Source organism: Toxorhynchites rutilus, chromosome 2, assembly GCF_029784135.1.
Source record: "Toxorhynchites rutilus septentrionalis strain SRP chromosome 2, ASM2978413v1, whole genome shotgun sequence".
Lineage (NCBI taxonomy): Eukaryota > Metazoa > Arthropoda > Insecta > Diptera > Culicidae > Toxorhynchites > Toxorhynchites rutilus.
Genome location: NC_073745.1, coordinates 345,279,935 through 345,307,722, shown reverse-complemented (window position 1 = coordinate 345,307,722; position 27,788 = coordinate 345,279,935). Strand labels below are relative to the sequence as shown.

The 27,788-nt window shown below is 39.4% G+C and overlaps 1 protein-coding gene across 11 annotated transcripts; it reads right to left on the bottom strand.

Annotated features, from left to right (window-relative positions):
• Positions 1 to 301: 301 nt before the first annotated feature.
• LOC129767939 (CLIP-associating protein) lies at positions 302 to 17,228 on the bottom strand. 11 transcript variants are annotated; one of them, XM_055769242.1, is made up of 23 exons: positions 17,169 to 17,228; positions 15,995 to 16,447; positions 14,448 to 15,745; positions 13,837 to 14,024; positions 13,599 to 13,649; positions 13,031 to 13,186; positions 12,787 to 12,900; positions 12,608 to 12,628; positions 12,282 to 12,380; positions 12,083 to 12,227; positions 3,910 to 4,195; positions 3,675 to 3,851; positions 3,362 to 3,615; positions 3,057 to 3,300; positions 2,895 to 2,982; positions 2,687 to 2,779; positions 2,356 to 2,584; positions 2,111 to 2,289; positions 1,913 to 2,054; positions 1,682 to 1,856; positions 1,417 to 1,623; positions 1,233 to 1,357; positions 302 to 1,172 (listed from the first exon to the last, which is right to left on the bottom strand). In XM_055769242.1, the coding sequence occupies exons 2-23, from the start codon at positions 16,184 to 16,186 to the stop codon at positions 1,112 to 1,114; spliced, it is 4,524 nt and encodes a 1,507-aa protein (XP_055625217.1). In that variant the 5' UTR covers positions 16,187 to 16,447; positions 17,169 to 17,228; the 3' UTR covers positions 302 to 1,111. The 11 variants fall into 11 exon arrangements, with proteins under 11 accessions (XP_055625217.1, XP_055625219.1, XP_055625218.1 ...); XM_055769244.1 differs by having other exon boundaries at positions 17,087 to 17,179; XM_055769243.1 differs by lacking the exon at positions 17,169 to 17,228 and adding an exon at positions 16,542 to 16,812.
• Between the last annotated feature and the right edge of the window lie 10,560 nt (positions 17,229 to 27,788).

The following is a 27,788-nucleotide window of genomic DNA, read 5'->3' as shown; positions in this document are numbered from 1 at the left end:
TTTTGACTCAAATGAAATAAAAATAAAAAGATAAAAGGCATTTTGAATAATAAACCATGTTACATATTTAACAAGTTTGGAAACGATCTGAAGGAAGGAAGGAAGGTATTGAATTAGAGAGACTTTAAACTCTGAGAGTTCATTCGTCTCTAACAATCTGATTGAATTTGTATTAGAATAATTGATTCCTTCTACGGCTTTTCACTTTGCGGCCAATATGGGTGTATTGTGTATCATCTATTTCAGGAGTGGGGGTTGAAAAGGAATAATGGATAAATTTGACAGAAAATGAAACACTTACTTTAATAACTTCATTTTAGTATCCTTTATTTTTAGTATAGTTAATAATGCCTTATTGACAGGCGACTAGAAATGTCGGATAGCCGTCGGAAATTATATTCATGAACCAAAGCTACTTCATCTGCATTACAAAGAAAAAGATTTATGAAAATTCGGCAACAATCAGTGAACTTAATAATTGTAAAAGAGTTAGGAAGCCAATCCGGCTACCGACAGCAGTCTAACATAAATTATCATGATTGATTTTGCGTGTATCATTGTTATTAACAATTATATTATTAAAATATACTAATAATTTTTTTCTGTTGTTCCTATCAATAGCAACGAGATGTTTACGATAGTAATAAAAACATGTATAAAATCGAAATTGTCTTTACATTTTCGTTTTCAAAATGACCGGTTTCGTAGAAGCAATAGCATACTCAATGTAATTAGGGTGATTAAGCTTCATTATAATTATTTGTATATAGTCATAAGCATTTCGTTGAACAAATAACATTCAAACATGTAATAAGCTGACTTGGAAATTCCAATCTTTGTAACCAATTGTGTAGAAACAGTAATAAAATTTGGAGCTTGTTTAGTCATATTGTATTAATAAAATTCCAATATAATTACGTTCACGTTAGGTTGTTACTGAAATATATCGCAAGCTTTCTAAGCTCGAAGGCAAAAATAAACCAAATTGCAATTAAATACGAATGATCACCAATAAATATTATTCATAAATAACCGAAATATTTCTACCAAATTTACACAGCAGTTTAGCAAACTTGCGTCCTTTGAATAACAATCACATGGCATTCTTAGATCATGACGTCGGTCCCTTACTATTGCTGCCTAATGATTTCGCGATGTAAACGTTCAGTAACCTTAAAGAAAAAAATAAGAACAAATGAAACAGAATAAAGGATAAACAAGTTTAAACTCACCTTATTTTACTCGCATTGAGAAGGGCAAATTTCGGTTTTACTTTTTCCTCGCCCATAACGATGTACAGTTTAACCATACAAAAAACAGCAGCTTTTCTAACCATCGATTGACTGTCATCTGCAAGCTTTAATAAAAATCAGTTACAATACATCCGCTTAAAAAAGGTTATATATTGGTACATACTCTAGCTATGTTTGGCATAATGTTATCTAAGTGAATATCCGTTAAATCTTTTCCTTGCTTGTGCGCTAATTCTGTTAAAATTTTAAGTGCGCATAGATTTGCAGGAAAGTCACCAGTTGCAATTACTGGGTTCAGAATATTTACAGAAACATCGAGTGGTAAAATATTTGCTATTTTTACTACGATTATATCAATCTCACGGGACACCTATGAAAATATGACAGTAAGTTGAAGTACTGTGAATGCGAAACAAATTGAAATGAACCTCTTTACTGATTTTATAGCAGTCGATAATTTTTAGTAGTATGAGCTCCAGAAAATTGCTCCAACATGATTTCATTTCCGAGCTGCGCACGATTCGACCTAGCGTATGTAGAGCTGCAATCAAAACCGTGTTGTTCTGTGATTCCATTAAATTTAGCAACATTTTCATAATGGCTCTGTAATGAATAATCTCTAAAGAATCGATCAAAAGCTGCTGTGTTCAGAATCTTACTTGAAATTTTTGATGGGTAGCTCGCAATTGCCGTACCTAATACATGTTTGCAGGTTTTCCAGTACTTGTACTATTTTTTCAGGATTCGTGTCATGAGATAACACTATCGCCACTTTTATGATATCATTTTCTTTGATGCCACCTGTAAAAAACACATCTCTAGAGGCAGTATCACAACTGCAAAATGCGTTCTCTTACTCTCGACTATCAGTTCTCCAGTATCCATGTAGGTATAACTATGATGTCGTTGTTGCTGGGCAAGACTTTTGTGTCCTATATCAATTCCATCGAGTCGTACCGTGTTTTCAGGTGTGTTTGATTCGGTAGTAGTGGCAGACTGTGTTTTCGACCCATTACATGAATCATCCTTCTCCAAACTGCCCAATACATAATACGCATAAGATGTGTATTAAAACTAGAGATACATATAAAACTAAACCTACCCCAGGTGACCGTTGAGTCCATTAGGAGCTAACGAGTAAGCATCGATGTTTTGCATTTGTATTTCTCCCATTTGGCTTATACCTGAATCTTTGCTATTTGCATCTCGATCCAATTTTGTTTCGAAGCTGTAGTTTTGTATTTCGGCTGTTGTCTTTCGAAGATTCTTATAAATCTCTTCTGTATTCATAGAATCCGTTACTTCCATAGAGGTTTGACGCGATCGTGGTACTGGATCCGATAGAGTGTATCGTATTAATAATTTTAAGTCATATTTATTTAGTTTATTCTTTCTATTTTAGTATGGTTACTCTACAGAAAAAAACTACTTACTAGTAACATTTTGTAAACTATATGGTCCTTGCTGAGGACTTAGCAATGGCTTAGGACTTGAAGACGATAATGGTGATGAAGGGCTATCTGTTCCTAAAAATCAAGCGAAGATTCAAGTTTACCTATAAACTACTTATTCTACGCTAATCATCTAGAAATTCAGTATTCTACTATGGTATAACCAAATACAAATCCCTTTTCCACCTACCTGAGGTACTTCGTCTCATATGTTGTTGAATGATTGCTTTTGCTGTATCTTGATATTGTTTTGGAAGATTTGCTAACGTAATCGTCATCTGAAAAAGATTGCAACGAACCAGACATCAAATATACATGGAACTAGTCTTCGAAAGGTTTTTTCCAGACGTACTTGTGATGGATTGCAGTTGTACAACGCGACTATGCAGGATCGTGCCTGAGATTTTAATTCAAGGCTTTTTTGATCGAGAGCCGTTTGAATGATTTTCAATATTGCTCGATCAACCAACTGTTGGATTTGGCTATGTATCACAAATTGTGCAGCAGTGCAATAAGTCGTTGCAAGCGTTGTCAAAAACTTTAACGTTGCCTGGCGTGTTTTAGTATTTGGTGTCTGAGCAGCGTCAATAAGAATTCTGTTGAGAAAAAAATATGAAAAGAATGATCAATTCCTCAGAACAGTTGTGCTTTGATTACCTGAAGACACATTGCATCTGAAGATCTGCTGGGAAATACTCATAGATCAGCTGTAGTGTTTTCCAAATTTTGCCATGCATGGAACCAAGTAGATCTCCACCCAACTTTTGGAAAAGTCTCGTCAACAAAATGAAAAGCCAATCATGTAGATCGTTCGAGTGGGACAGAATGAGTTCATTCACGGTATCCAAAAACAAAGCATACACTTTGATATGAGGATCCATAAACATTTTGCGAAACAATTCCAGTACACACTAAAATAAAATATTGTCATATTTATCCATATAACGAAAAATAAATCGAAATGTCGTACCTGTAATTGTTGTGAAGTTAACATTTTCCCATCACTGAGATATTGTGTCAAATTGATAAGTCCATCCTTCCGCTCCGACCAGTGTGTAGAAGCACAAAATTGAATTATAGTTTCAATATCCTCGATTGCCTGTCGTGAACTGTCGAGACGAGTTCTGGATCCATTCCACGAAAATGACTGAAAATATTTCGCACAATATTATATGAAGACTGTAATATATAAATATATAACGTACATCATTCCCTCTTCTATATGAGTCGAAACTACGCTCTGAACAAACAGAAGATGCCTCACTTTCATCTGATTCATCACGTGATATTTTCCTGTGTAGTCCTAAACGATTGAAGTCCGATGATAATTCGTGGTCTTCTGGCGAGAGAGCATCGGCTAAAGCATTTTCAGCCTCTCTGCTCTGTTGTAATATTTTTTGAGCTAATACCGGTCTTCCAGGGTTCACAGGGGGTCGTCTGGGACTATTAGTACCATAAACATTACGACGGAGAGATCCAAATTGTGTTGTCCTATGGAATAAAGTTGGAAGAGTTTTTAGAAACCACTGTACAACAGTTAACGTAAACTAGCAATAACCTCACGGTATTCCATAATTTTTTGGGAACTCGTATAACAATCATATTTTAACATCCATCGCTGCTACCAAAACACATGCATTTTTTATGTTGTTGGTACACAGTCTGCATGAATGTTGTAAAAGTGATTAAATGTTTCAATATGTGATCTTATGCTAATTCTACATATCCTAAACGTTGCATTGATAAGGTATAGTGTAACAGAAAGTTGTATTTTTTGAGGAGTGTCTGGAAATAGCCCTAGGCTACAGTCCTGACTTGGAAGGAAGCTGTGCTCTTCTCTTGCATGAGTTCGAAAGTAATCAGGAGGATGTAAACAAGAGCAATTATTTCGGAGACAATCATTATCTACATCGTGAGAAGAGGCTACGTCACTCCACTCGACGAAGAGCCATGTTCGGTTACCCCAGATTAAGCTGCAATCTTTCAGTGGAGACATAGATGAATGGTTAAGTTTTCGGGACCTTTTTACCTATTGGAAAGGAGACTTACCAGAGGTAGAGAAGTTTCACTATTTAAAGGGATGTCTCCAAGGTGAACCGAAGACTCTGATTGATCCACTACCCATAACAAAAGACAATTACTTGGTAGCTTGGGAGATGTTGATGACTCGCTACAACAATAGGAAGCAGCTGAAGAAACGTCAAGTACAATCACTGTTTATGTTGCCCACGCTCTCTAAAGAATCGCTATCTGATATTCATAGATCAGATTGTGAAACCGATGGAATACAAGGATGCATCCACCGCATCTACTTCCAAGGATTCAAGGGAAAGTCCAACTCCGGTATCCAGTAAGACAGTGAGCAATCTCCAAGTATCGGGTGCAGCTTTGCGTTATACATCTCAAGTTCTTCTCGCCACTGCGGTGGTCATTGTAGAGGATGACTTTGGTAATCGCTATCCTGCACGTGCTCTCCTAGATTCAGGGTCAGAAAGCAAATTCATTACCGAACGGTTGAGTCAGCATCTGTAGGTATATCGAGAGAAAGTGGATATTGCTATCGTTGGAATTGGACAGGCATCGTCAAGGGTCCAACAAAGAATAAGGGCAGTGGTACGCTCACGTGTGGCGAACTACGCATGAAGCATGAAATTTCTCGTACTTCCGAAGGTAACAGCTAATTTGCCAACTAGAACCGTGAACACCGATGGTTGGAAATTTCCCGAAGAAATAGAGCTAGCGGACCCTTCATTCTGTGTCTCTCAGGAAGTAGATATGGTTCTTGGTATTGAGTCGTTCTTTGAATTCTTCGAAACCGGAAGAAAGATTTCACTCGGAGGAGAAATGCCTTTCCTGAAAGGCATAGTATTTGGATGGGTTGTGTGTGGAGGACAATCAATGACGGATCAATCGACAAAAATGAGTTGCAACGTATCCGCTTCCGAGAAATTGGAGGATTTGATAACAAAATTTTGGTCCTGTAAGGAGGTCAACCCAGTCAACCTTTATTCGCCAGAGGAGACTCAATGTGAATCGCATTTCATGCATTTTGTAAATCGTGAATCCAGCGGACGTTACACTGTAGCTCTACCAATGAAGGAGGACGTTGTGCGAAGATTGGGCAAATCAAGGGACATCGCATTAAGGCGTCTACTGTCAACCGAAAGGAGACTTGCAAGGGACGTAAATGTAAGGGAACAGTACGTGCTGTTCATGGAGGAATATATGCAGCTAGGTCACATGCAAAAGATTACTGAAGCTGATCAAGACTTAACCGAACGATGCTATCTACCACACCATCCAGTAGTCAAGGAGACTAGTACCACAACAAAAATTCGAGTAGTATTTGATGCGTCATGCAAAACATCCTCGGGAGTAGCTCTAAACGATGGATTATTGGTGGGACCGGTTATTCAGGATGACTTACGTTCGATAGTTCTTCGCTGTAGAATCAAGCAAATTATGCTCGTTGCTGATGTCGAGAAGATGTTTCGACAGATTCTAGTTCGATACGAGGACCGGCACTATCAGTCCATACTTTGGCGCCCTTCGCCAAATCAGGAAGTTGATACCTTCGAACTTAATACAGTCACTTACGGAACAAAGCCAGCACCATTTTTAGCAACTCGAACGCTCAAACTACTGGCAATGGGTGAGAGAAAAAACCCCTCCCCCTAGCAGCCAAAGCAGTGGATAAAGATATATATATATGGACGACGTGATAATGGGTGCAAATACAAAGGAGGAGGCGTTGGAGCTTCAGACCCAGTTGAACGAGATGTTAAAAAGGGGAGAATTCAGGCTTCGAAAATGGGCTTCAAATTGGCGTGAAGCTCTACACGGAATTTCTGAAGAAAGTCTAGCAATGTTTTGGAATTAATATCAGCCCTGATTCGATGGTGAAAACCTTAGGGTTGAATTGGTCGCCCCAAAGGGATGAATTCATGGTATCGTTCAATATTTCCCCACTGGACAAAACTAAACCTATCACCAAACGACAAGTGTTATCCATCATAGCTACGCTGTTCGATCCACTAGGTCTGATTGGAGCGGTCATAACAACAGCAAAGGAATTTATGCAGCAAATATGGACATTGCGCTGCAATAATAATCACAGTTTTGATTGGGATCAGCCACTACCTTCAATGGTGGGTGAGAGCTGGCGCAAATTTTAGCAGCTTCACAGTATGAACAACATACGGATAGATCGCTGTGTCATTATTCCAGGAGCAGCTTCGGTACAGCTCCAATGTTTCTCAGATGCTTCAGTGGAGGCCTATGGTGGCTGCATATATGTGCGTAGCGAGAATTCCGAAGGGAAGATAATTTTGCGACTGTTGACGTCGAAATCAAAGGTTTCTCCACTGAAAACACAATCTATACCTCGGTTGGAACTTTCTGGAGCTCTACTAACCGCCCAATTATTCAAGAAGTCCCTGCGAGCTACTCATTTGAATGTACCGACATATTTTTGGCCTGACGCAACATGTGTGCTACGGTGGATCCAATCAGTTCCCACGACTTGGACCACGTATGTTGCCAATAGAGTAGCCAAGATCCAGAATATCACAGAAAGATTTGAATGGAGGCATGTTTCCGGAATTCAGAATCCAGCAGATATGATATCGAGAGGAATCTTCCCAAACGACATCCAGCAAAATGAAATTTGGTGGCATGGACCTCATTGGTTAGCTGAAACATCGATCAAATGGCCTTCTATAGGTTTTACCCAGCATGATGAAGCGGAAGATGAACGACGACATTTGGTAATCGCGGCTCCTACAACAACTTCACCCACGGCCGAATTCAACGAGTGGTATTTAGAAAAATTTTCATCGTACTCGAATTTACTTCGGCGCACAGTTGTTTGGTTGCGTCTAATGGAGTATCTGATAAAATCTCCGGATAAAAGAACTGGGTTTATCACAACTGATGAGCTTCATCGCGCTGAACGAATATTAGTACGTTGTGTGCAAAAGGAATGTTTCGTTGAAGAATGGAAGGCATTATTGAAGAATGATTCGGTACCCCGAAATTCTCCGCTCCGGTGGTTCAATCCATATGTATCCAAGGATCAAGTTTTGAGAGTTGGTGGACGGTTGTGGAATGCTGCCGGGTGCGATGATACTAAACATCCAATGGTGTTACCAGCCCGTCATCGCTTCACGCGAATGCTATTGAAACATTATCATGTACGTCTGCTCCACGCAGGGCCACAACTTTTATTGAACACTGTTAGACTTCGTTTCTGGCCGCTAGGTGGACGGAGTACTGCCAAACAAATTGTGCATCAATGTATCAAATGTTTTCGTTCGAAACCATCACTAATACAGCAATTTATGGGTGATTTACCAGCCGCTCGTGTAACCATATCCAGACCATTTTCAAAAACCGGTATTGATTATTTTGGAGCAGTTTACATAAGACCCGGGCCTCGTCGTACAGAAGTCAAGGCTTACGTTTCGTTATTTGTATGCATGTGCACTAAGGCGGTACATTTAGAACCAGTGAGTGATTTATCTACAGATCGATTCATACAAGCCTTACGAAGATTTATGGCGCGAAGAGGAAAGTGCACCGATATATACTCGGACAGCATAGTGACAAGATATCAAGAATGTGTGCAGATGAAGGCGTTCAGTGGCACTTCAACCCCCCTAGTGCCCCACACTTTGGAGGACTTTGGAAGGCAGCTGTACGATCAGCGAAACATCACCTTTGAGAGTGATTGGAGAAAATCCAGTGTCGATAGAAGACATGACGACATTACTGGCACAAGTAGAAACTTGTCTTAACTCCAGACCAATAACTCCTATTTCGAATGATCCGTATGATTTGCAACCGCTGACTCCTGCGCATTTCCTAATTGGTTCTTCACTGCAAGATTTACCAGAACCTGATTTATTGGCGATTCCAAGCAATCGGCTGCACCATTGGCAACTTATTCAACAAATGTTACAAAATTTCTGGAAGAGATGGCAAGGAGAGTATTTGTGTCAACTGCAAGGACGTTCGAAACGCTGGAAACCACCGATACCCATTCAAACTGGCAAACTGGTCATCATCAAGGAAGATAATCTGCCTCCATTGCGCTGGAAGATGGGAAGAATCGAGGAGATTCACCCGGGAAGCGATGGAATAGTGCGTGTAGTAACGTTGAAAACAGCTATGGGTTCGCTTCTAAGACCCATCGAAAAGATTTGTTTTTTTGCCAGAATTCAATGAAGAAAATTATTGAGAATTATCCAATTTCGAGCATACTATCATCTACCTATCCGTTCCCGCTCCCATATGGTCGAAGAGGATATTTATGTCTTTTCAGAAATCCACGCTATTTCTGGGTGGGTGAGGATATCTGGAAATAGCCCTAGGCTACAGCCTACTTGGAAGGAAGCTGTGCTCTTCTCTTGCATGAGTTCGAAAGTAATCAGGAGAATGTAAACAAGAGCAATTATTTCGGAGGCAATCATTATCTACATCGTGAGAAGAGGCAACGTCACTCCACTCGACGAAGAACGAATCATCTTTAGGAAGAGAATAAGCCATCATCATTGAAGTGTGTGGTTGGACCCGTTTCTCCCGATCGGATGGAATCCTAAATACCGGCTGCAAAATAATTATTGTTTTTAATGTTATGTTATGTATTATGTTAATGTAAATAGAGTGTTTAATGTATATCCGATGTGGACTGTAATGTTGTGAAAAAAAACCGTGTTTGGTGTTGTCATATGTTGGACTATTAGTACGGTTAGTCCTTGAAAAGAAGGCTACCAATATAAGTGGTTTTAAAAAATAAAAATTTACACGTTTATACCCCGACAAGGAGCTTGAGCTTGAGCTTGAGCTTGGGTAGACTGTACAATTCGTAGTTGCTCTCCGTGATTGACCTGAACCAACCAAATTGCACAAAGAACACACAGAATGACGCTTGGGACTAGTAAATCATTCTCGTTGTGCAATTTTCGGTGATTCGAGCTTAAAATGGTCAATAACGACGCCGGCCACGTCCTTACAGTCACCAGGGGAAGGTAAGGAATGTTAGTATGATATTCGCCGCCCGAAGGCCAGAAGGGTCGCCTCTATAGCGTGGTTCCCTAGCGTTTATCAAGGAAGGGATAGTTGTTAGTAGGGAGAGGTAAAAATCAGGATTCACTGTGGTAAGTGATGTGATTATGTAAAGGCGAACTATCGACCACTCGACGAATCGAAAACCCTAGAACCTTGTGTTACGACACGCGGCAGAAATTGTATTTAGGTATCCTCAAAAGGAAACCCTGTAATATGAATTAGACCGACTATATATTTTATTATTTATCGCGTGTACTCTTCATCCAAATCCAATCGCGACGCCGGAGAGCTATCCCTGGGAAACATGAGTAGTTAAGCGAGAGAAATCTTTGTTTCCTATTATTTATCGTACGTACTTTTCATTAAAATAACTCTACGAATTATCTCTAGGCAACCTTTCATCGACATAACTCTCCGCGTAATCTTTGGGAAACCTGAGAATATAACCGAGAGAAATCTATATATTCTACAGAGGCTATCCATGGTTTATCTCAAGGGCCGCTTGTAGGCTGTCAATCACTCGGCTACTAAAAGAAATTTGACATTTGATTTGCCCGTTTGACGTTCAACTAGCACCGAGCAACCGACAACGCATAAATAAGCCCTTAGAAAGTAATAGAAGAAAGAGAAATATCTCTGCTATGAAATTAACTAAAGATATATTTCGTAATTCATCAGGTCGCGAGCTTTCTAATTTTTAGATATACAACACGCGGCATCATGAATTACCTGAGAAGATAACAGGAAAATATCCTTATTATTAAACGAATTAACAACATACGATTGACTCATAGGATCGCGATCTTCTCAATTCTACAAAAAAAAATCGAACTTTTTCGTCTTTATGTCAACACCCGATGATGGAGGGTATCTATGGGTTAACATCTATGCACACAATTACGTAATCAACTATCAGATATCCAATTCACCATTTTTTGCTGACATATCAGATTAAACAGATTGTAGCAGATTGGACCAAATTTGTACCAATCGCCCAAATCCAAAAGAATGAGGGTCGAACAATGATTGTTCACGGCACTCACAACAAACATAAGAACGACGTAACTTAAATTCAACACAACATCGGCCAAACTGCCACGCAAATGCTTTGACTGCATGTACATATGATACATTTATATGTACATGCAAACACAAGACCCGCAAGAGAGAACACTGGAAGCTGTGCTGCATTCAAGCTGCGTTACCATTGCGACAACGTAAGCTACAACATAAATCGAATTGAACAGTAGCACTTCACCAATCCTTTCCTCCACCAACAACTCGCACACACTCCACGTTTATACCCCGACAAGGAGTGTTAAAACATTAATCTGTTTTCTGTTCTCGGTTGTTTCAGCTGTGCCTTCAATACTTCTTCTTCTTCTTATATGGCACTAACGTTCCTAGAGGAACTCCGCCGTCTCAACGTAGTATTACTTGCGTCATTTTCATTAGTACTTAGTTGAGATTTCTATGCCAAATAACACGCCTTGAATGCATTCTGAGTGGCAAGCTCTAGAATACGCCACAGTGCAAGTCAGAGGAAATTTCTTTGAAGAAAAATTTCCCCGACCAGAACGGGAATCGAACCCGAACCCCCGGCATGTTAGGTTTGACGCTAACCACTCGGCCACGCCTTCAATACTGCTAATACTAAATAACATACATAAAAACTAATCATTTTACGAATAAATACTTCCTGATTCTACAGAAAAAGCTAAACCAAATATGCCTTATTGTAAAGACACTCGGAATGTTGAGAAAAGGAAACGACTATAAGCACTAGTAGCACTTCAATGTGGTAGTGATTATAAATTTTTGGAAATTCCAATTGAAATAACAAATATAAATCACGCTAAACCAAATATGCCTTATTGTAAAGACACTCGGAATGTTGAGAAAAGGAAACGACTATAAGCACTAGTAGCACTTCAATGTGGTAGTGATTATAAATTTTTGGAAATTCCAATTGAAATAACAAATATAAATCAATACAATGTTGGCAAACAAGAAGTTGTTCAACACATTATTCCTTAACGCGCGTTTTATACTTCAGTTCAATCACTCTTCGTGAATTAATTTACTTTCATCAGTATTACCAGTACTAAAAATGAATCAGTGTAATCTGAATGTTTGTTTCTTCCTTTAAATGAAATCTTTATGCGTGAATTATACATTTCTGTGATTCAACATAATTACTCGCCAAATTCTCTCAAAAACCAATACATAAAACACTGATTCAAACCAAAAATAAAATGAAATCAGTTGAGTTCTCGTATCAATATAATAATTGTCAACAATATGACTTACCTTGTTGGGCTCGTTTCACGAGAGTTCGCTAGAGATCGAGGGATACCCGATGATTTTTTGGGAACAGTTCCAGTCTGTTTATATACAGAAGGAATGCCGAAATTATCACGCAGTTTATTGGAAGGTGACGTACTTCTAGATGTAGCTAAAATATAAACAACATGTAGCTTTTATTCTGTGAATTGGAAATTAAACTCACGCTGAGATTGTGACACGCCCGATCTTGACCGAATTCTACGTTCTGGTGTTGGAGGTTGTTGCGGTGTTGCTGTGGATGTTGTCATTTTTTTAGCACGTGCTGAAAAAAGTACAATTGCATGATATGTGCATAATTTTGAAACAGTAAATTCGATGCTTCTTCAGTCAAGATATTTACGAATATTTGTTACGTCACAGATACCCAATTAAATTGACTTTTTTAAATTTTTTGGTCTAGCTATGAATCGTTGAAATAGCATAAATAACATTGCTGACAAGATCCAAATTTTTACGAAGTCTGTTCTCATTTGTGACAATAGTGTTTACCTTGTTGAGCATATTGGCCTTCTGCAGTATAGTTGGAATGAAATATCGGGAACAATATGTTAGCAAAACACATGCAAAAAATTGAATTTCATATTAGTTGTTGACTAAATGCAATCATCATTAGCTAAGCTTTCGACTATAAGATAACAATACTATCCAATGCTCAATACAATACTCACGTAGAGATGCGGTCCCTGAAGAGATTTTCATGCGTGCCATGTTAGAATATTGTGCCCTTGCGCGCGCTCTTTGGGCGGCAGCAGTATCAACAGCAGAAACACTTCGTAAACCAGCTGGATCAATTAGAATGAAACAAAATTTTAAGTGCGTTTCAAAACAACTCCTATTAGATTCAACAATAATGTTACAGAAAATACATGGAAACAAATACGTTAGATAATATTAGTAAACACAAAGTATGACCTCGTATCGACATCGTTGGAGGTTGTTCTCTATATGCAACAGGTATTCCACTACGATTTCTCGAATAGGACCGCGGTAATGATGGTGTCCGCTGCAACCGGTTTGAACCACTATTGGCAGATGTTAAATTCTCTGTGCTAACACTAGTCGCACTTACTACATGTGGTAACAACGTTGAGGATTATTAGACGAGGAATATCCAGAAATAATGTAAGACATGTAATGAAAGTCATGATTATGACAGGCGATATTTTTCGAAAATAAAGAAACACAAAAACTTATAATGTGTTTACTGCTTTTAAGTTAAACTTTAACAATTTCAGAAAACATGTGAAAAACGGATCGGATTTTGTTCGAAACAACTGACTAAAATATTTAAACGTTTCTCTGCAGAGTAATGATCGTAACACTGCTTGAATCACAAAACTGAAATAAGATTATTTCGTTTGAGCAAACATGTCATTCGACTAATTTATTGTCCTGTAATTAATTATACGAATATCATGTTTCCTCGGATTGAAAACTAAAAAAGTTTAGTTAAATTAATTTAGAGTAAACATGGAATTACCTGGAGTTTGCGCAGATGCTGGACTTCTGAGTCCTGAAGATTGTCTGCGTTCTAGTTAAGTTGTGGTTGCCAAAATAGATAAATAAATCGGGGCTTAGTATGAAATGCTATCATGAATAGTGATGAATAAGCTGAATGTAATATGATGTCGTTCTTCAAATAATTAGAAGCAGATTAGTTTTTGGACAAACACAGTCAACTTAAACATCCTTACAAGTTACACCAACAAAACACATACTTATCACCCCACCAGGGACAGAATTTAAACTAGTATTGCTGCCACGCAGACTAACACTCATAGAGTTGGTACCATTAGTTCCAATATTGTCGCGATCTTTCTCCATAGTACGTTGAGTTGCCGGATCCAATGATGAATAAAGACTGTCAGCGACCTCCGGAAAAATTCTTCGGAAATTCCAAAATGCACTATGTAAAAAGAAAATCATTAAAATCGATTATTGTTCTTGATCATATACACGCTTTGTCAATTATGATCAGGAAAACATTGTTTTCAAATCTCCCAACTATAACGGTGAATTGCTTCTCATCAAACAAAAATAAGAAATTGGGTCTGATCACTAACGTCGCTTCACGGTGAAAACGAAATGAAGTGCATATAACCTTCCATACAAATCATTTCGTTTTCACCGTTAAGTGACGTTCGTGATCAAGCCCATTATATGCTAAATCATATGATCCTGTCATGATGTATATACGATGAAATGTGATGAAATCTAAGTAAGAACTTAGAAACAATTCACCGTGAATTGATAGATAGGCGTTTTTTATTCAAAATTTCTGAATTGATTGTTGATTATTATTCATGTTGAAAATAGTATGTTTATTTACCATCGGCTATGTCTTCTTGCTTCACTGTCAGCGTCGGCAATACCCTTTCGCAGGGCATCTTTCAAAAGCATATTATTTCTTTCCAGAGCCTTAGGAGGCCATTCTTCGAATAGAAGGTTCATTATTTCACTTAATGTACTACGAATATCTTTAGATTTGGACTGCATGAGATTCTGGGTGATAATTGGCACAATTTTCGGAGCGTGTATATACTTTATAACATATTTAAGAGCGATGGTTCCTGCAGATGATATAACCTTGGCCGAGTTTTGAATCAGGTTTATAAGTTCTTGCAGAATGTAAATGGCAAATTGATCCATTCGATTTTTTAATACTTTGCACATATATGCCAATGTAATGCATGCTTCTCGTATTACTTGCGATCTGAGTTCTTTTAATATATCAAGGAATGCAATAGATAAGTCTTTTAGCTGCTGAGTGAATGTGGGCGAATTTTGCACGTTAATCATTAGGAGTGAACGAATTTTCTTCAGAGCATCCACACGCTTTTCCCAATCAACGTTTTTATCGCCGATTAAAACATTAATAGATTTCATGTGGTCATCCATATCACGCTGTGAAAATATTGTGAGCTGGGGAACGTTTTCAAACGAATTTTCAAATATCTCCCACGATACGGCGCCTGCTGCCAGTAAATCACCAGATCCTTGGGTATCGAACAATGGTTTGCGAGGAGTTGCAGATGGGGTACGTTTGACCAACCGTGTTGGCCTTGCAACGACAGCTGTATCGACATCATCATTACTAACAGCTGAATTCGATGCCGATGGTAAAAGCAAACCATCGTTTCGAGCTTCATCAAATTTTTGTTCCAAAATTGTTAGCTTGGCTGCTGGAACTTCTTTTTTTCTTAGATCGATCCGTAACTTATCCCCAACGTGTTTGTAAATCTCAACTAGAGTCTGAATTGCCGCATCTCGTACTGTTGGAGTTGGATCTCCTAGAAGTACCACTATTGGTTGTATATACGTCTTTACCGACAATGATTGAGTACCATACTCGTTCAGAGCATTTATAATGGTTTGTAAAAATTCCTCTCTGATTTTCGCATTCTTATGTTTGAAACAGACAATCAATTTGTCTAGCAGCATTTGTGGAGGTACTACTCGGCATTCCATTAATTTGTGCAGTAATAATTGTGCTTTCTCTCGCACTGTATCGCGGCTATCCCCAAGCCGATCTACAACGTGTGGTAGAATTGTTGAAGTGTAAGCGTTGAAATCTTGTCCCAGACGAACGATCAGTTCGGTAAAGGCCTCCAAAGCACGTTGAGCAATCTACAAATAAAATATAAATCATAAGATTGTGTGATTTTTTTCTTCGGGCAAACACATAATTTGAATCATTTGTCCAAGTGATCCCGTTTCAAACCTGTCAGAACACTGTGACGATTCGATACAGGGCCGCTTGCAAAAATCGATTGCAGGATGGGCTTCACTGAGGCATGAAATTCATAGTCATATTGTCTCATACAATAATTTTATATACTTTCGTCAAGGTCATTGAACTGAGTGTATGAAATGTACCTTAAAGTGGCTGCCAATCATCCATGGTATCAATCCATCTATGAGAAGCCCGAGATCTACACATTCTATTGAATTCTCTGAATCAGTCAAATACAGCACTAAATCTTCTGCTAATTGCGCTTTAATTCTCATGTCTGCCTTCGCCATCTGAGTGACAAATCCATCTATATCTGTTGGTTTATGGTACGCCATCCTCGTTTTTTATTTTCGACTAAAACAATGGTCACTTCCGGAAAATATAACTGCAACTAACGGTTTTTACTACGATACTTAAACGGGAAAGGAATGTTTTTGTAGGTCCACACTTTGCTTTACACTATTTCTCAAAGCAATCCTTCCACAGGGAGCATAACAAATCGGGCACTGTTCATTCTTAATACTCAGAACTATCACATCACCACCCACAGCTTCCACAGAATTGTATCATGCAAATAGATATTCTTTCATTATGTCCTGAAAGAGAGGAAAAAAGCTTAGTTGAGTAGATTGATAGAGCGTAACATTCAATGATCAATTTTTTTTTGACAATTGATAGCAATGATCTAACCGTCTTAAGTAAATATTTACAAGCTGATTACGCACTCAACAGAATGCCGAATTTGATTGTGTTAGTAATGTTTTTGCATATTTAAACGCAAGCTGTATGCGTTTTCTGCTAGATTTTTTTCGCGTGTGACCCGATGTTACGCACTTTTCCAAAAATATGCATTAAAGCTAATTATTTTGGGCGAAACTGTTGGCTGGATGAATTACTATTAGAAGAATACGTGCAAAATGTTACATCCAGGAAACATCAACTATAATGGAAATTTCATTGTGAACTCGATGTCATCAGAATTTTCAAGCAATACCGTTATTCTTTTTCAGAAAGTTATTAATACAATATACTGTCTATTTTTGCACGCAGGAATATGAAAATCGGTATAATATGTTGTCAGAGCAATTGATAAACTAATATTTAGCCGAATTGTCATCCATTTTGAATGATTTTCGCAGGATTCACAACTGCATCACAGCAAAACAAGATCCTTTTCAGTTCATCTTAAAATTTCGCTCCACTGACTCTGTTTCCTTCATACATTTGAAAACAACCTTTTCTTGATTTGCAAAATCATTAATAACATCGCGAATTTGAGTTTTTCACGTATTTTTCTCTAAATTTATCAAGTTTTACCCGATAATAACATTTCTCGAGCACGACAGCATATCTACTAGAGCTCTAACTAAAGTAAGGCGGCTGCTGAGTGACGTTTGACCAAGGGGCGAGTTTGTCGAGGGATGATTCAAACGCTCATGCATAAACCAAGGCGCCTAGAAGTTGGTCAGGGAACGGTATATGAAAACAGTACGGAAGAAAGCATAAGGGGAATTAGTTGATTGAAGCGTGAAAGAGACAGACTGATCACAAGCGAGCTTGGGCACAAGTGTATAGTGTTTTGTTTACAAACAAAACAAAATCTTTATCTGTCAAATATTCGACACTTTTTGACAGATAAAGTTTGGTTTAAAATTTACAAACACTATTTTGTTTGTCATTATTTAATTATCAACAGTGGCAAACAATGCCAAACATCGAACATGGAAAAAATCGACTGGAATATTTAAGGTAACCTAACCATGTACCGATAGGTTTGACGAACAGACCGAAACATAATTTTAATCATCCTTTACATGGTTGAATTGATTGAAGATGGTACATATTTTCTTTTTTATTTTACCAATGTATACAATGTATACATTAAAAATATCATTTACATATCGCGTGAAAAACCAACTTTCCCGCCCCGGGTGCCCCGGGTGTCGTCATGGATGACAAGTATATTATACTGAAAAAAAACATGATTTTGAATGAATGTAACCGGTTATTAACCGGTTATAACCGGTAACTTATACTTATGACAGACATACAATTGTACTAGCGTTGTACTTCGAAAATTGTATGTCTGTCACCATGTACAGCGCTAGAACCATGCAAGCAACTCGGTACAATCGCTGTACCTGTACAGACCTGTTTTACCGCTGTACTTTGCGCAGCGCAGTTGTACTTTGGTTAGTGGTGGGTAACATGAACAAGCCTAATCAAAACACTTGGTAAACATTCTTTTCATTGGTTTTCTCTTAAGTTAATAAATTAGATTGGAAACTTGTTTATTGTGTTGGATAGTTTAGATACTAAATAAAAACCTTTTTCATTGAAATATGTGATGAAAATTGGTCAAATTTCTGATTGTCAGTTTGACATGCGGTACAATGTACAACCAAAGTATGTTTGTCATGCTACGATGGTACCCGTACAACGCTGTACACGTACAACGCTAGTACAGCTGTATGTCTGTCCATGGTATTATGGTATTATATAACAATACAATTCACTATGGGAAAGTCCATCTTTCTTGGATTTTTTAAACGGTTTTATTTAGCTTGCTCTGTAATCTGTTTGTATGTTTGTAACATGTTTGTCTGTAACGCTTTACCACATTAATAGAAATTTGAAACCCTTCCTGTTGACCGATTGATCTGATATTTGGAACACACTTCTATGTCTTTAGTCATTATAAAACTGCGTATTTCATGATCTTGAAAATCCAAGATGGCGGCTGCTACAAAATGGCGGATTACATATTTTCTCAAAACCTTATCAATATGGGTTTTCCAAAACCCCATCAATATGGGTATCAAATGAAAGGGCTTGACTAGTAGAACACAGTTATTCATGAAAAATGCAGATCCAAAATGGTCGCCACCACAAAATGGCAAAATGATTTAGATATGTGTATAAAACGAACGAACTTGACTTGGAGAAAAATGCAGATCCAAAATGGTCGCCACCACAAAATGGCGGCATATATATATTTTTTTTCAAAACTCTATCAATATGGGTATCAAATGCAAGGGCTTCACTAGTAGAACACAGATATTTATGAAAAATACAAATCCAAGATGGCTGCCACTACAAAATGGCGGACTAAATATTTTCTCAAAACCTCATTAATATGGGTATCAAATGAAAGGGCTTAACTAGTAGAATTCGGTTATTTATGAAAAATGCAAATCCAAGATGGCTGCCACTACAAAATGGCGGAATACATATTATATCAAAACTTCGTTAATATGGGTATCAAATGAAAGGGCTTGACTAGTAGAATACGATTTTTTATAAAAAATGCAAATCCAAGATGGCTGCCACTACCAAATGGTGGACTACATATTATGTCAAAACCCCGTTTATATGGGTATCAAATGAAAGTAGTGAAGCTCTTTACTAGTAGAATTCAGTTATTTATGAAAAATACAAACCCATCAAATGAAACGGCTTGGTTAGTAGAACACAGTTATTCATGAAAAATGCAAATCCATGATGGCTGTCACTACAAAATGGCGGACTACATATTTTCTCAAAATCCTTTTATTATGGGTATCAAATGAAAGGGATTGACTAGTAGAACACAGTTATTTAAGAAAAATGCAAATCCAAGATGGCTGCCACTACCAAATGACGGGCTATATATTTTCTCAAAACCCGATTAATATGGGTATCAAATGAAAGGGCTTGAATAGTAGATCACAGTAGATAACGAAAAATCCAAATCCAAGATGGCCGCAATCACAAAATAGCAAATTACTTTATTAAACGGTTTTATTTAGCTTGAACTGTTTGCATGTCTGTAAGGTTGTCTCACATTAATCGAAATTTGACCAATAGGAACTGACCGAATTTATAAAACACCTTTATCTCTGCTGTCATTTTAAAACTGCTTATCTTGGAAAATCCAATTTGGATTTGGCCATATCATCTAAAAAAAAGGTTGATTTAGATATGTGTATAAAACGAACGAACTTGACTTGGAGAACACCCTATGTTGACGTAGGATTACGTCTTTCGGGAGCATATTGGGGTACAAATTGAAAAATGAAAATCGATCGCATCGTGAAAAAAGTCCAATTTCAAACGCTTTTTTTTTTTTTTTTTTATTAAATCGTTTATTTTTACAGGCTCAGTTACATAAGTTTAAAGGAGCCGAACTCCTATCTGTATTGTTACAAGTATATATAATCATTTTTCATTAATTCTAGTGTTAATGAAGTAGAGAACCGATTACTCGCGGTTTGCTCGAGTTTAGAAGGGTGACATTTTTTTCAGGAAAAGGAAGGGATATAAGGATATGTTGACAATGTTCACACTCACATTCGCACTCACATTCATCATACTCAATTCTTAAGCCTATCTTATATCTAACATGTATTTACATTTCACCTTATTCTATTGTTAGTAAGAAGGGATTTAATTTCTCGCGAAGGAAAAGGAAAAGGAAAATATAAGGATATAAGGACAATCACACACGAAGATCGATAACTTTTAAGAAGACGTATATTTGGGACATGTAATCAAGGTCTAACCGAGCCAACACATCTCTCACCGGCACATTGGGCTGTCTTCCTCTGGCCCGAAGAGAGTTTTCTAAATTCGATCTGGCAACAAGATACACCTCGCACGACCAAACAACGTGTTCGATGTCGTGGTAACCTTGGCCACAAGCACAGATATTGCCATCGGCAAGATTAAAACGAAAGAGTAGCGCGTCTAACGAACAGTGATTGGACATGAGTCGAGAGAAGGTGCGAATAAAGTCCCGACTCAAGTCCAGACTTTTGAACCATGGTTTGAGGCTAACCTTAGGGATAATCGAGTGAAGCCACCGACCCAATTCATCTTCGTTCCACTTACGTTGCCATTTAACGATGGTATTTTTACGGACTAAAGAATAAAATTCATTGAAGGCGATTTGACGCTGATAAATATCGCCTTCAATTGCACCTACCTTTGCCAATGAGTCAGCCCTCTCATTACCCGGAATTGAGCAATGTGAGGGGACCCAGACAAAGGTAATGACATAACAGCGTCTGGTTAAAGCACTCAAAATTTCTCGTATTCTCTCAAGGAAGTACGGCGAGTGCTTTTCCGGCCTCACTGAACGGATAGCTTCGACAGAGCTAAGACTATCCGTTACAATGTAATAGTGTTCAACAGGTCGTGAGGCGACGCTGTCCAGCGCCCAGTGTATCGCTGCCAATTCAGCAATATACACTGAGCAAGGATTCTGAAGACTGTGTGAGGTGCTAAAAAATTCGTTGAACACTCCAAATCCTGTGGACTCATTCATAGAGGACCCATCAGTAAAGTACATATTATCACAATTGATACGCCCATATTTTGCATTGAAGATCGTAGGAACGATCCCCGATTGATGATAATCTGGAATTTCATGGATTTTCTCCTTCATGAACAGATCAAAATGTACAGAGGAATTGATGTAGTCAGGAAAACAAACACGGTTGGGAATATACGAAGAAGGATCAACCTGCATGGAGATGAATTCATGATATGAAGTCATGAATCCAGAATGAAAATTTAGCCCGATCAGCTGCTCAAAATTTCCGATCACCAATGGGTTCATAACCTTACACCGGATGAAGAACCGAAGAGATAATAAATTGAAGCGATCTTTTAGTGGGAGTAGGCCTGCCAAAACCTCGAGACTCATGGTATGCGTTGAGGGCATACATCCCAACGCGATACGGAGACAAAGATACTGAATTCGCTCGAGTTTAATGAGGTGTGTTTTGGCAGCTGATTGAAAACAGAAACTGCCATACTCCATCACTGAGAGAATAGTTGTTCGATACAACATTATAAGATCTTCTGGATGGGCTCCCCACCAGGTGCCGGTAATTGTACGGAGAAAGTTTATTCTTTGTTGGCATTTTTTACTCAGATACCTAATATGGGCCCCCCAAGTACATTTGGAGTCGAACCAGACCCCAAGATACTTGAATGACATAGCATGAGTGATTGGTTTACCCAAAAGTTGAAGCTTTGGTTTTGCTGGTCTATGCTTCCTAGAAAAAACCACCATCTCTGTTTTCTCCGTGGAGAATTCGATCCCTAGCCCAATGGCCCAGGCTGAAAAATTGTTCAAAGTATCTTGTAAGGGTCCTTGCAGGTCGGATTCGTTTGATCCTACGACAGACACCACTCCATCATCTGCAAGTTGTCTTAGGCTGCAATTTTGTGTAAGGCAATTGTCAATGTCGCTTACATAGAAGTTGTACAAAAGGGGGCTTAAACATGAGCCCTGAGGGAGGCCCATGTAAGAGACCCGACTTACTGCCGAATCTCCATGAGAAAAATTCAAATGTTTCTCACAAAGCAAGTTATATAACATATTATTCAATAGAGGCGGTAGACCCCGAGAGTGTAATTTGTCTGACAAAACCTCTATTGAAATAGAATCAAAGGCCCCCTTTATGTCCAAGAATACTGAAGCCATTTGTTTTTTTTCGGCGTAAGCCATTTGAATTTCTGAAGAAAGCAACGCAAGACAATCATTCGTCCCCTTGCCCCTGCGGAACCCATATTGTGTATCTGAGAGTAAGCCATTCGTTTCAACCCAATGATCAAGGCGAAACAAGATCATTTTCTCCAACAATTTCCGTATACAAGACAGCATTGCTATTGGGCGGTACGAATTGAAGTCGGACGCGGGTTTTCCGGGTTTTTGAATAGCTATAACTCGTACTTGTCTCCAATCATCTGGAACAATATTAAGTTCCAGAAACCGATTGAATAAATTCAACAAGCGATGTTTCGCCACATCAGGGAGGTTTTTCAACAAGTTGAACTTAATTCGATCCGATCCCGGAGCAGAATTGTTACATGAAAGGAGAGCAAGAGAGAATTCTACCATCGAAAACTCGGAATCAAGATCGCACCTATCTTGTGGTATATCTCGAACAATTTTTTGCACAGGAACGGAATCGGGACAAACTTTCCGTGCAAATTTAAAAATCCATCGATGTGAATATTCTTCGCTTTCATTCGATGAAGAGCGATTTCTCATGTTTCGAGCCACTTTCCATAATTTTTTCATTGACGTTTCTCGTGACAAACCTCCCACGAAAGTTCGCCAATAAGCACGCTTTTTCCCTTTGATCAAGTTTTTAAATTGATTTTCAAGGTCCAAATACGTTTGAAAATTCTCAATGGTTCCACGTTTTCGAAAAGCTTTAAATGCGTTCGATTTATCCTGATAAAGCTTGGAACATTGGCTATCCCACCATGGATTGGGAGGCCTTCGACGAATAGTGGAGCCTGGGATGGGTTTCGTTTGAGCGCGAACCGCGCTGTCATAGATCAAACGAGAAATGAAGTTATACTCCTCCAATGGAGGCAAACCATCTCTGGAATTGATGGCTAGATCAATCGCGTCCGCATATTTTTTCCAGTCAATGTGTCTTGTGAGGTCATATGCCATGTTTATAGATTCAGAAGAATTCGACCCAATGGTGATGGAAATTTTGATTGGCAAGTGATCACTACCGTTGGGGTCCTGGATTACATTCCACTTGCAATCTAACGATAGTGAATTCGAGCAAAGCGAGAGGTCAAGAGCACTTGGGTTAGCAGGAGGTTTAGGTACACGTGTTGTTTCCCCAGTATTCAAAACGGTCATATTGAAGCTGTTACAAAGGTCATATATCAACGATGAACGATTGTCGTCGTACTGTTCCCCCCAGGCAGTTCCGTGAGAGTTGAAGTCTCCCAAGATCAATCGTGGCTCAGGAAGGAGTGAGCACATGTCAACAAGTTGCTTGCGGCTAACCGCAGCTCTCGGAGGCCAATACAAACTGACAATACAGAGGTCTTTGCCTCTAATGTTTGCATGACAAGCAACAGCTTCGATCCCTCCAATAGGTGGAAGTTCAATTCTAAAAAATGGGTGGCACTTATTAATCCCCAATAGTACCCCTCCGTATCTGTCATCGCGGTCCAAGTGTATTATATTAAAATCGTGGAAAGAGAGATCATTTTGAGAAGAGAGCCAGGTTTCGGACAGAGCAAAAACATCACAATTGAATTTATGAATTAGAAATTTGAAAGTATCCAATTTAGGGATAAGACTACGACAATTCCACTGTAAAACAGTGATATCTCCGACCTCTCTATTTAAATTAGACATCAAGAGAGATAATCATTGCAAGAAGGGGCCATGTTTGCATCAATTGCTGCAAAATTGTCTTTAACACTGGAAGCATTGAGATGACAATGGTTCTGATGGAGTCGGAAACGTTAAAACACGTGAAGATTTGATCCACAAGGTCAGTCAACTTTATAAATCCCGATTGGGAAGTTGAACTAGACGGAAAAACAGGGACAGTTGGGGTTTTTGATGTCCCCTCGAGTGCTGGGCCGTTCAAAGGTGAACCATTCCCACGGAAACCAGGAGGAACCTGATTTTGCTTGTCCGCTGCACTCGATTTTTTAGACATGCTAACAGGGGGTATAACCGGTGGGGCTTGTCCTTGAACTTTGGGAGTGGTCACATTTTTGCGCCGGGCATTCCCTTGGAAAATGAACGGTGTGCCCCCGTTAGCTGTGTCCGCTTCCATTTCGTCAACGGGCAACGTGGCGAAGACATTTTGAGTGTTGATTGATTGTTGTTGGGCAAGTGGAGAAGCGCCCTTTAAAATATCCGCAAAAGTGCGTTTCGAGCGTTCCTTCAAAGAGCGCTTCTGTTTCTCCCAGCGACTCTTGTAAGTTTCACAAGCTGAGAGCACGTGTGGGGATCCCCCGCAATATGGACACTTATGCTCAGTCGCACTGCAGGATTCCCCCACATGTTGCTCTCCGCAAGTTGCACAGCGCTCCTTGTTGGCACAATAATCTGAAGTGTGACCAACTGACTTGTATTTGTTGCAAGTCATGGGCTTTGGCACGAAGAGTCGCACAGGCAGTCTCAATTTGTCCACCATGACGTAGTCAGGGAGGGCCGAACCAGCAAAAGTTACTCGAAACTAGTCTGACGGCGTGAATTTCGTTTTTCCCTCTTCTTGGGATACTTTACCTAGTTGGCGACTGTCCAAAATTTTAACGCCCACCAAAGGGAGTCTTTTGAATTTACCAACTCCTTCTTTTATCAATTGGCACGTCAGACCCGTTTCAGTTACCACCCCAGAGATTTCTACGTCATGGGAGGGCACGTAGACACGATACTCTAGGGTGAACCTCTCGTCGATCACAATTGCATTTGCGTGTTTCCGATCACTCACGACAACACGCAGTTTGTTCGGCCTAACCTTAGAGATTTCGACCACGGAGGAATAAAATCTTGCCAGATCTTTCGAAACCTGAATGACATTAATAGATTTTCCTTTAGGTTTGGGCCGGAAAAAAACAACCCATGGACCAGCTCCAGGTGCATCGTCTGGATAGACCTTGACACGAGGAGAGGAAACAACTGAGGGGGAGGACGAGGTCGATTGTTGAGCGGGAGCGGGATCAGTAGGACTGGGAGGCAAGTTCGGGAGTTGAACGGAAGCGGGAGATGGAGGGGGCGAAGAGGAAAAGTTTGCCAATTTTCTTGAGGGGGGCTTGTTGAGGTTAATTAACTCTTTCTCTGAAGAGGCATCTTCTGAGGGGGGAACGCGTTTGAGCGACTTCCCAGCCCCCGTTGTAGCTAGTGAGGAGGAAACAGTAGTTTCAATCTCCATTTCAACTTGACCTTCTGCCATTACGGCAGATATGAAATAATATAATTTTGAATTCTTCTATCTTCCTAAACCTAATATATATATTATACCTAAATCGCACACCAATGCGAATGAAATGAAACGGTGTCCCAATCGAACCGCGTGGCAATCGCTCGGTACAGCTGCAACGGTAAATCGCACCACCACACGATGATGGAATCGATGACGATGATAAAGCACACACAGCGATGATACGGCACACGCACCGCGCCCGCGGTGGAGAACTTCTTCCTCACGCTGGTTGTGATTGCTGCTCTTCTCACTCGCGCAATAAAGAGAACCCCGTTAGGGCGAAATAACTTCACCAGCCACTGATAACGGTATAATCTCCACTATATGATAGACGCGAACAAATTTGCGACCGATGTCTTCGGACTGCGCGAGCTGAATGAATTTCAAACGCTTGTTACTCATTCATTTCATGATGGATTGATGAGATTTTTGCATCAAACGATTGCGGCACTCCATAACAATTTTTCACATTGAATAAAATAGTATATATCATATAACTAACTATCGAACAATTGAAAAAAATCAACCCCTATCCAAACAGAGATACCCAGTCCTGATTGGTCGAAACTGACGTCATTTCTTTTTCGCGCCCGATTCGTTCTCTCACCGGCAAGCTGCATGGCAATCGAGTAGGAGGCGCCTACTTCACACATACCGAATGATATAAAAGGAAGGAGCATTCGTGGATCTCATTCATTCTTACAACGGACGTGGAACGGACAACAACAAGTGGAGAGCAGCAACAGTGAAAGCGGCTAATATATAGGCGAGCATAGAAGTTGAGCGGTCAAAATGCGAGCTGTGTCTCACATCGAGCTTCTATGGCAGCATAGGCAGCGGCAAACAGTAGCAACGGTTGTTGAAACCGATCTACTACTAGTGGCAGCAGCAAGCATCACGAGCGGATCGTTTCAGGCACGCTCTCTCCGTCAGAAGTGCGAGAACGTTTCTTGGCATCGTGAAAGTGCAGTATCGAATCTGAGCGGCCAACAATTGAGCTGTGTCTCACATAAGTGGCAGTAGCAGCAGCAGCGGCGGTAAACATCGAGGCTGAACCTCAACAATCGAGCTGTGTCTCGCATCGGTCCACTACTGTTGGCAACAACAAACATCATGAGTAGAGAGTTTCAGGCATGCTCTCTTTCACTACTGCTGCTGCTGCTGCTACTCAGTCAGATTTCTCATTCTTGTTGGACGCTCAGATCGATAAACATATGTGTTTCTAGTGTGCATTGCTGGTACTCCTGTTCACATCAACCAATACAATTGGATGCGGTTATGGAGGTAAAGGAGACAAAAGATCCGGTTGAGGAAGAGTGTATCGCAAGGTTCCACATGACAACATCCAGTGTATCAAACCCGCAGCGGCGGTAAACATCGAGGCTGAACCTCAACAATCGAGCTGTGTCTCGCATCGGTCCACTACTGTTGGCAACAACAAACATCATGAGTAGAGAGTTTCAGGCATGCTCTCTTTCACTACTGCTGCTGCTGCTGCTACTCAGTCAGATTTCTCATTCTTGTTGGACGCTCAGATCGATAAACATATGTGTTTCTAGTGTGCATTGCTGGTACTCCTGTTCACATCAACCAATACAATTGGATGCGGTTATGGAGGTAAAGGAGACAAAAGATCCGGTTGAGGAAGAGTGTATCGCAAGGTTCCACATGACAACATCCAGTGTATCAAACCCGCTATCCGTTGTTTAGCTCACCGTGATGGTGTCAACGAAACCCTTGCAAACCGACGCACAGAAGCCGAAGATGCCAAAGCCAAGGAAAGCAGCAGCGACTCCGAAAAAACTACCGCTGCCAAAAAGTTAACAACTGCTACATCCGACTGAAACCTCACATTAGCACGCAGCAGATTCCGTACAACCCATTTAACCATTCCAGTCCTTTTCAGGACTTTCGATATTGCTTTGAAACGAAAGAGTTTAATTTATTGTTTTCCACTTATCATAAAAAATAATATAAAACTACGATCAAAAATACTGTTTACTTTTACATTTTCTTTGATCATGTGCAACTAACAGGAAACTTATCACGTCAGAAACATACTTTCCATCAACCAACCTGACTGGATGCGGCAAGGGAGGCCAATGACATATGTATACATATATATACATATATATATATATATATGTATATATATGTATATATATATATATATATATATATATATATATATATA